General features: G+C 47.3%; 1 protein-coding gene across 2 annotated transcripts; it reads right to left on the bottom strand.

The window, feature by feature from the left end:
- Nucleotides 1-1,290: 1,290 nt before the first annotated feature.
- Nucleotides 1,291-10,084, bottom strand: KLF6 (KLF transcription factor 6). 2 transcript variants are annotated; one of them, XM_081820507.1, is made up of 4 exons: nucleotides 9,746-10,084; nucleotides 6,362-6,935; nucleotides 4,817-4,940; nucleotides 1,291-4,360 (listed from the first exon to the last, which is right to left on the bottom strand). In XM_081820507.1, exons 1-4 carry the CDS (start codon nucleotides 9,845-9,847, stop codon nucleotides 4,309-4,311), a joined length of 852 nt encoding a protein of 283 aa, XP_081676633.1. In that variant the 5' UTR covers nucleotides 9,848-10,084; the 3' UTR covers nucleotides 1,291-4,308. The 2 variants fall into 2 exon arrangements, with proteins under 2 accessions (XP_081676633.1, XP_081676634.1); XM_081820508.1 differs by lacking the exon at nucleotides 9,746-10,084 and adding an exon at nucleotides 7,342-7,504.
- Between the last annotated feature and the right edge of the window lie 216 nt (nucleotides 10,085-10,300).

The raw sequence follows: 10,300 nt of genomic DNA on the forward strand, positions 1-10,300 counted from the left end.
GAAAATTGAGGTCCAGCGAAACACAGCAAATTGTCCAGAAGCACACAGCTAGTTCAAACAGGAACATACCCTTTGAGCTAGGTTTCAAAAAATTCGTTAAGCACACTGAAATTTTTTAGACTTCTATAAATATCCTTGGTTTACAGCTGATTCCTTACATGACGCGGCTTCTAACAGCCTTATTTGAACATAACTGAGCTGTTCGGCATAGTCTTCGCATGACAAAGTGGTCAATTCTTACTAGTAGCCGAGAATGTATTATCAAGCCTTTATTTAGCTGTACTGTCAGGGCAATCCAACTATTAGTCATCTTGACATGTGCCTCAGAACACCACACACCCATGAGTCCTGGCAAAAATTACATCTGCTTCCTGCCGCCTCCCACACGGCAACTCTTTGCAAATTGCAGATATTTTTACTGCCGTTCTAGAAAGAAAATTACTTAACATTCCTAATCTGGGGAGGCATTTAAACTTCCCCTCCCTAATTATAAAATTAAAAGCCAAGTAGTGTAAACTCTGCACATGTAGCAAAATGAAGATCCGCTAGGAAGAGCAGTAGTGAGCAAGCGAAAATCAAAAACTTCTTGAAACAACGATGTTAGGAAGCTCATTCCTAAGGGCATTTCCGTCATCCTGCAGCCCCCTTCTTCTAGAAGCACATTGATTTTACCCTGTCACTACCGAGTCTGAATATGATCTGGAAATGGACTTGTAGGCAGACCAATTGTTACTCATCACACAGCGGAACCAAGATGAAGATCTAAAGCTACTCAGAAACATTTCTGAAAACCAAAAGCTACTGTACTTTCAAACTCTACATTTAATACATCCTGTTGGCCCTAAAAATTACATATTTATTTATATATTATATACATATTTATATTTATATATATTTATTTATATATATATTTACATATATATTTAAATAAATATATATATATATAAAAGCATGTGTTGATCATGTAAACAATCTTTTACTTTCTGCCCCATTTTACTGGGCTGATCAGTAAATATACAGTTTATATAGAAGAGTGGGTTTAAGGCCAGGGGGTGACTTTTGGGCCGGCTCTGTCATTTCTACCTTCCTCAGAGCAACATCAGGTTCCTCTTTCCACGTTAGCTCCCAGGACAGGCTGTTTAAAAAGTCAGGGGGGAAAGACAGGCAAGTGGCTCTCTGAATTGCACAAGCGGTATTTCCCAAGGAGGAGCCAGGCTGACTAATAGAACAGGAATCTATTTCGACACCCTTGCCTCACGCTCCCCAAAAAAAGAACCACCAGACTCAAGATGCTGATAAGAGTTCTTTTATGTTATTCCAATAAAAAATACATTCATACAGAAATATAACAATCTTGCAAAAAACAATTTCAAATAAAATCTTGTAAAACAAAATTTTACAAAAATCTTACAAAGATTCTTTAGATAACAGGGTGCTTCAAAAAAAAAAAAGAAAGAAATTTCACTAATAGAAATTTTTTTTTAATGTCAAGCAAAAAGTTTCTGCTTGATTGAGGCTCAGTTATCACCTGAACAGAATGTAATTCTTTATGTACTTGCTTATTGTGAAAATTACAGGCATTGACACACATGGCACCCAGCCCCACCCAATCAAACAACTTCATGGTGTTTCATAAGTGAGACAAGCCAGTGCAAGTTGCGGTGGTTGCTTTTTTTTTTTTTCCTTTTTTGTCTTTTGTTTACCTTCTTGCTTAATGGAATTGTTATGGCTAAGCAACACAGCAGGGCCAAAAAAGGAGTTTCCCCAAACCCAGCAAATCAAGTGCCTGGATTTGGAGTTGCCAAAAGAAAAGTGCATTTTCCCCTCAGCAAAATGAAGTGAGTTGTTCAGGTACGTGTATTCATCAGCCCAGATAAAAAACCAGTTATGTGAGCTTTCCTCATTGCTCATTTCCTGGAAGATCAAACAAAATACCAGCCCAGCCAGACTCATATGTGTATATATATATATATATATACATATATATAAAGAAAAGATCCACACCCACAAGCCAGCAGCTGGATGAAATATCAGCTGTCCATGCTGCAGTATGCCAATTCGGGGAAATTACTCGTTGGAAAAACTGGAAGAATCTATGTGCTGGAAAAAATAGCTTCATCTGCATAAAAAGTATTCTAAAAAAGAATCCCTGTGATTAGCTTCCTCTTAGGTTAGATGTTCTAATAAGGCTGAAATTCAAAATCAAATCCTTAGTGTGTCTGAGACCAATTAGTGGGTGAGGATTCCCTTCCACTTTTGAATGGCCGAAGATCCCTTATTCTGGACCTGCCAATAATGACGAGCAAACTCAGCAGTCTGGAATAGACTGGATGCCGAGGATCTGTGGCAAATCATTAAATTACAGATAAAGCCTTTATAAAAGTTATGGTTTTCATTTTTACCTCCTTTATGGCCATTCTGAAGTATTTCTTCACAGGCTGTGGAATTTTCTATCTAAACATTCTCATTTCTCCTTAAAAAAATATTTATATATTATCTATATATATGTATATATACACACACACACACACACATACACACATACACATACTATACACACAAATATACATACACAAGAATTCCGCCCACTTTTTTAAAAAAAGTAATATACTTTCTGTATTACCAACAGATAGCTAGATAGATATGTGGAGCTTGTGCCTTTTAAGCAAATACATTAACATTGTTTTTTTATATTCTGTATCTTTAATATGTGTGAAAACGTTACATATTAAATACAGCCGGTGTGTGATCTATACAATTGTTGTGCAAAGTCTGTATGAAAGTCTCATGGTGGCAGAAATGGTCCGATTTTCCAATTATCATGTGTTTTCCACTTCAACACTGACAGTCAAGTTGTCTAAAATATCGAGTAAATACTGACTTGTTTGGGGAGTTTTATCTCTCTATTTGTCTTTGTGAAGGAGGACTTTAAAGAGATTTTTTTTTTTTCTGTATTATATATTGATACAGTACAATGCCAGGTGAAAAAAGAGCCTTAATAAAGCATGCATCACCCATACCCCTGTATGAGACCCCCACAGAAGGGGTCACTTGCATAAGGCACCATTATTAAGATCTACAGTGCATTAACAGCTAGAAAACCAGAAATTAGTCCTCAAGGCATAAATAAGAGAAACTTAGCTGCATGAGAAAACAGTTTCTAAGCTTTAGTGGTTTTATCCACCCAACTGAGAAAAATTTTAGGTTCTTAGTCTAACGTCACATTAGACTAGCAATTCCCAGCCCTAGCATTCTTGATACCCAACATATGCCCAATGTCTTCAAAGGGCATCAGGAAGTTCTCCAAAAAGGTAATTCAAATTCAGAATCATTTAAAAAATAATCCTATGCTGCACGACGCCTTTCTGAAAGGGGAGTGTTACAAAATCGCTGGGGGGAAGGTGGGGGAAGGATTGTGTATTACCAGGCCCAGATGGCTAGGGATCACTGAATTTGACCAATCATCTCTTAGCTGCTCAGTAACTGGAATCAACATTGTAGTCCTGATTTAAGAATGGAAAGCGGATAGTTTCCCAGACCATGCATTACTTTTAGTCTTACAAGGAAAAGTTATCAATGTGTTATATTTGTAAATACACAGCTTATACAACGGGTCACAAATGAGCTCTGTTGTAGCAAGTAAACAAGCTACTTGACACATTGCACGTTTTTTTTTTTTTTTTCGTAGCTGCACCAGACACCGAAAGTTCTCTCGCACGGGGAGGGGCTCCCCTCCCCACACCCACTCGCCACTCGGGGGTCTTGACCACCCACTCCCGCCCTCCATGTTTTCCCTTCTTTTTTTTTTTTTTCTTCTTCTTTTTTTTTTTTTTCCTAAGGCGCAGACCCCACCCCCCGGGAAATGATCGGTGGTCACCTCATCTCCTGGGATACTCCTCACACACAGAACATTCAAACTCCGCGCTTGCTGCCTCTTGCAGTCTCGCTACCGCAAGGGAAAAAAGACTCTGCCCCCATCACACAGTCAGTAACTAACAGACCCTCCACAGACAGTCAACCCAACCATTAACATTCTCAGTGCACATGCTCACGGCAAAGGCTTAGGGACCACTCAGAAGATAGGTACCAGTGGCGAGTCCAGGGCCACCCAAACACCACACACCGCGGGTGCTCTGCCGCTTCTGACATGACGTTTTTCGCCCTCGAAAGACCTTCCAAGTAGAGGTCCTGGAGGCAACTGGGTGGGGTGCAAAAATGGCATGCTTTGGCTGGAACACGCACCCTCCTTCCACGGCTGTCTCTCAGCCTGGAAGCCTTTTAGCCCGCAGGATTCGCCGCTCTGCTCCCTCAGAGGTGCCTCTTCATGTGCAGGGCCAGGTGGTCGGACCTGGAGAAACACCTGCAGAGCAGATCAGCACCCGACAGGTTAGGTCTCCGCCTTCACCGAGCTTACAGCCCTCCTGGCCTGTGCTCCCCCGACCCAAGCGCTCTCCGGGGCAAGGGGGGCATCCACTAAGTCACAGCCATTCCCTTTTGTGTTTCTGAAGTAGGAAATTCCAGTGGACGGGCAGATAAAGGAAGGACTCCAATCTGCTCTTTGGAGGATTTCACCTGACCTTATTACTCAACCGTCAAGTTTGCACGGCTGCAGGCCAACGTCCAGAAAGTATGAATGAAATCACTCTATGCTCATGCACCCAGAACCCAGCTCTTCCTAATTTGGACAACTGGCAGGTTACAGACTGTCTCAGAAAGTCCCCGGCTGAAGCGCGGGACAGGGAAGCGCCTGGCTTCTTCACTGCCTCCCGCCCCTCCCGGGAGAGGCCATTCCGGTCCCTGCGCTTTGTGCACGTACCTGTCACAGTGAGAACATTTAAAAGGCTTGGCACCAGTGTGCTTTCTGAAGTGTCTGGTTAACTCATCGCTTCTTGCAAAACGCCACTCACACCCTTCCCATGAGCATCTGTAAGGCTTTTCTCCTGGGAAGAGAGCACACGACAGGCACACCGTGATTTCACTGAGCAGGAGGAGGTACGCAGCAACAGGACACACGCAAGCCGCCGCACCGAAGTCAACTCATTTGCCAGCTCCGGGGCTGGCCTCGGTTAAGGACGGAGCCCGTACTGGAGGTGAAACGGCGGAGCCCCTTCCTGAGCCAGCCGGGGGCCGCCAAGTGCTGCAGCCGGGACCCGGGCATGGCAGGGCCCACGGGACCGTCATCAGCGTTACCCAGTAAGAATGACAAATGCTCAGCCTGGCGAAATACTTCTGAGGTGACGTGTCAGCCCACTGGACCCACAGCCCTGGCGGGGGCAGAGTTTTATTGCTCTCTCCATGGAAACGCTTTCTCTCAAGCACTTATTTTGTTCCTTACTCACTTCCCTGTGGAATGAGGCTTTGTACTTTCCTCCGGGAAACGACATTTCTCCAAAACTGAGGTCATGAGTTTCTGGGAAACCCCATCCTGAGGGCCTTCAAAGCACTTTCTAAATGACAATCAAGCGACCAAATCTACCTCTTCCATCAGTCAGACAATAAATATGAATTCACTACAAGTGCTACCTGAGGAAATTCAAGATGTTGTTCCAGCCAGTGCCCGAGTGGGCTGTCGGGACATACGGGGGTGGGGGGGGGGGGACACCTGGGTCCTGACGTGAGCAGCGAGGCCTCCGACAGCTCTGCCGGGGACCCCGACTTGAGGGCTCAGAGGTCCCCTCTCGTCACCCTCACCGGCCAGGTCAGAGCTTACGTGACTCCACGTGCAAGATCCCTCCCCTCTCCGGAACTTGGGTGACTCTTCACCCGGCTACCCCAGACTGTCACAGTAATTTCAGATGCGACTTTCATCTGGGTTGTGGGCTTTCATTACAAAGCTGTTTTGTTTGTTTTTTTAAACTGGTATCAGAAAACAAAGGCCACGTGATACACAGAGAACTTCTCAGCAAGTACCCGGGGGTCAGTACTGCTTCCGGTGGAGCGCGTGGGTCAGGCTCCCACATCTCATGGCCCGGGGGAGCCCGCATGCTCTGCACCCCCCAGCCGCCCCTTCCCCCCCACCCTTGAGCTTCATTTCAGAAAATCGGAGGTAACTCCACATGACGGGGGGGCCCCCCCAGCGATCACGGGGAAGGTTGGAGTGAGTGAGGGATGGGGTGTAGGCGGAGAATGGGATTTACCTCATTTGTTTAATCTGAAAGTCTCACCCGTTCACCGGGCACACACGTCCAGTCCTTGAGCTCCCACTCTGTCCTCCCCAGAGACCCAACTCTTTTGGGGAAGCATGAGGTGAGGATGTGTCTGCTCTGCCAGCCTCCTGCGGAGCCCCGGCCCCCTCCCAGGGCTGATGCATCAGTGGCGCCCACCAGCAGCCCACCTCCCGCGTCGCGCAGGAGGGACTGACCTGTGTGAGTGCGCTGATGTGCTTTCAAGTGGGAGCTTTTGGTGTAAACTTTCCTGCAGCCGTTAAAGTGGCAGCGGTGCACCCGCCTCCGGCCATCCGGGGAGGCGTCCCCACTGCCCTTGTCGCCCGGCTTTCCCGCAGTCCCACTGCGCAGCTTCCCGGGGGGGTGCAGCTCGCCTGGCATGCAGCCCCACAGGTGAGAAGGCTCCCTGCTCAGTTCTGGAGAAGACGGGGGCGTGGAGGTGACGGAGGAGCTCAGGGTCCCCGAGTTGACTAAGACTTCGCCGATGGGGTCGGAGGTAAACTTGGTGGTGGGAGAAAGTTCCTCAGAGCTGTCGGAGGCCTCGCTGCTCACGTCGGAGTTCAGGCTGTTGGTCTCCAGGTTGTAAGCAAAGCCGGGGCTGTTCAGAGCATCCTCGGGGGGACTGGAGGAAAGCTTCAGGTCCGGGTCCTCCTTTTTCTCCCGAGCCAGGATGATTTTGGTCCACAGATCTTCCTGGCTGTCAAACTTGATTTCGGAGGCTGACACATAGCAGGGTTCGCTCTGGAGGTAACGTTCCAACTCCAGGCAGGTCTGTGCGAAAGGAACCACAAGAAGGCATGTGATCGTGATGACGACTGACAATGGAACTGAAAGCACGTTTCCAAAAACATGCAGGAATCAAGGGCAAACAGACTGTGGCCATGGGGCTGTAAGAATCGCGTCTCTAGGAACGGATATATGCAATCAGGAGAAGGACCAGTGGCCACAAGGACTCCAGGCCTTCCCAGGTTGGACCAGTGGCCACAAGGACTGATGGTCTCACCAGGCCACCTTTGTCATAGTTACCAGTGTTGACGCGACTACTGAGTTTCTGTAAACCACACAAAGAAAACCAGCCTCAGACACATGCCCCCCGACAGGTTTAACCAGATCATCTGACGGTCTCGAGAACCATGTGCTTTAAGGAATGCCCCGGCCACCCTCCCTTCTCACGCACAAGACAGAAAGGCTGCACTGCACGCGAGGCAGTGTGTTCTGACATTGCATGTGTCCTTCTTTAGCGACACAGCTGAGAGCACAGGGCCACACTCAGCCAGCACACGCCGCTAGCGGACGGTCTGCGTTCAGGGACATCAATGGAGCTGTTGGAGAAACCACCCTGTTTCCTGTAGTGCCCGACCTAGGAGGCTTTCAAAGAACGCCATTCCCAAGTGCGGGGCCATGCTCGCACACAACTTTAATGACTTCCACAGTGGTCAGAGAAAAACAAGAGCTTCAACAACAGGAGTGGAGAAATAATTCCAGAATGGCCATCTGCTATTGTAAACGATGCAGGAGGGGAAATTCCTCCCCAGCCCTGCTGGGAGTCCCACAATGGACAAGAACTTTATCTACTGGCCAAGAGTACAACTGTATGAGTCATCACTCTGTTTCTTTCACGCAATGCCAAAGGAGACTTCCTTTTGAAATTCTGACCGGCGGCCAAAAAAGGACCCGGTTCAAATGTACATGCAGTGTGTCATGGACAGTGCCCCTCCCCAGCCCCACAACCAACCTTTCAAGAAGCTACAACTGCCGAGAGACCAGCATCCCCTCTCCCCACCATCTCAAACTTTCTAGCCACTGGAAAAGAAAAACGGTAGGAAACATTTTAGGATTAAATTATGTCTGCCCTTATCTTTACTAGGATCAAGTGTCTGCATGTCCATATAAGGCTGTCTATACAACTGCAATTCTACAGAATTAAATTTCTACAGCAAACTCTGCTCTTTTTAGCAAATCATTTTCAGGACTAGCAAAGCCTACCCAAAGGGCTCATGCTTGCTTGCTTACTTAGCAAATGTGCCTGCTATAATATAGCACATACCCTCCCCCTCCCCAGACTCTCACATAGCCAGCATGAGCAAGCAAAGGGGAAAAAAACAATCATTGTTTTCTCTTTACCCCTAAAATTAGACGTCTGAGTTATAGTGCATATGACAGTGTTCTGAGAAAACAGTATTCTGAGGAGAGAAGGCAAGGTGTTTTATTGATGCGCCAAAGAAAAAGGAAAGCACATTTACTGAGATCTTGTTAAACTTTAATAATCTGGCTAATTTGAAATCTCCATTATGCTGATAAGCACTGGGGACCAAAACGTAGCTCTCCGAGAGTTTAAAACCCTCTGAAGGGGACCGGGAGCTCAGCCTGGCTTGGGGCCCAAATCCCAAATGCCCGTAGGAAACTACTTAGATCAATTTCAATCACGTCCTAGGGAGCAGCTTCTTTAGGAGGAAAAGGGGGGGGGAGGGGAGAGGAAGGCAGGATAGGGCTGGGAACAATTAAGCAGGCATGTGAAGGTTGCAACACTTTGCATTTCATCTCTTTTAAAAGCTTTCTAGGCTTTGAAACACACAGAATATATTTGATCTGCTAATTCACTTTGTGACAAAAAGCAAACAGCCTAGCAGGGCAGAGAGACAGCCCCCACCCCTCCTTCTATCTTTTTAAAGACAATGAGACAAGTGTCAGAATCTCTCTCCCTTCAGGCAATCCTAACGAATTGGGGGAGGGGGGGTTAACTTTCTTAAATGTCCAATGTCAAAAATTCCAGTTCTACTAAAAAAATGCCAGAAACCGAGACTCTTCTTCTCAAACTCAGACTTGAAGCAATTTGGACGGGCTCATTGTCATATGACTGATAAGTCACTGGTTGTGCAAACATTGTTGGCTTTTTTTTTTTTTTTTCTGGTTAACAAAAAAAGCAGGTAAGAAAAACAAGGCAGATCGAAACAAATCTTAAGGATTCCAAAGGGGAGAAAGAAACTGGAAATGACCTAGTAGAGAAAAAAGGAGCTGGTGGATGCTTCACGGGTGACATTTTTAATTAAAAAAAAAAAAACAAAAAAACTCTGTACAAACACCAAAAAAGCAAAAACAAAAACAAATTCCCCATTAAAAACAAAACAAAACCCAACAACCCTTGGCAGTCCAGGCAAGTTCATACGACAAGATCCAGCTGTGGAGTCTGGAGCTGGTACAAGGCACCAAACTTCTGCCAAGGGCTCGGGCCGGGATCAGGCCGCGGAGCTGGGACTGCCCTCGAGAGGATGCAGTCCAGAAGCCCCAGAAACGGGCGAAAACGCTCGGAGAGACCAAGCGCTGCGGCGCCCCGCTCATATGACAACTCCACTTCACGCCGTCAAAGGCCCCTTTAAAGTGCCTTCCGCACGCAAGCAGCACAAAGTACGTTTTAAGACTAATTATTTTAATTTTTTAAAAATTTACCCGAACCATTAAAAAAAAAAAGAAGAAGAAGAAGAAAAAGAAATGCACCTCCAACCACACACCATCCTGTCCGTGCGTGCATGCACTCCCTCCTCGGTGCACCGGGCACCTGGCACACGAAAATTCCTATTTACCTGTTGCCAATATTCCTCCAGGGAGGGCAGCGCCGAGAAGTAACCAGTCTCGTGCACAATCTGGAGTTCCTGGAAGATGCTGCACATTGGGAGTACATCCATGTCGGGTTGGAAAAGACAGTCACTGCTGTTGTGAAAACAGGGAGGTGTGCGGTCTGGAGTCGGGAGCGCAGCAGCCGTGCCTGCAGCGCCGGGGAAAGTTTCATGCAAACTCAGTGCACAGCAATTAGGCGCCGCGGGTTCGGATCCTACCGGAGCCCAGAGACGCGCTCGCGAGCCCACACAATATTTGCAAACACCGGACTGACTGCAAACGTAACCCCTGCAAAACTTCCCTATTCAAAGCTCCGCTGCCAGCCTCCCCCTCCTCCCCGCTGGCTCCCCCCACTCCCTCCCCCCACGTGACTCGCCCGCGCCCGCCCCGCGCACCGCCCAATCACGCTGCGCCCGGCCCGGGGGCTGCGCGCCGGTGATGTCAGCTCCGGCCAATGGCAGGCGGTGACTCACAGCGGCCCCGCCTGGCGTGACCGAGCCTCTCCATCACAGCCCTCGCCA

Source organism: Leptonychotes weddellii, chromosome 5, assembly GCF_054177405.1.
Source record: "Leptonychotes weddellii isolate Sample4059 chromosome 5, ASM5417740v2, whole genome shotgun sequence".
Lineage (NCBI taxonomy): Eukaryota > Metazoa > Chordata > Mammalia > Carnivora > Phocidae > Leptonychotes > Leptonychotes weddellii.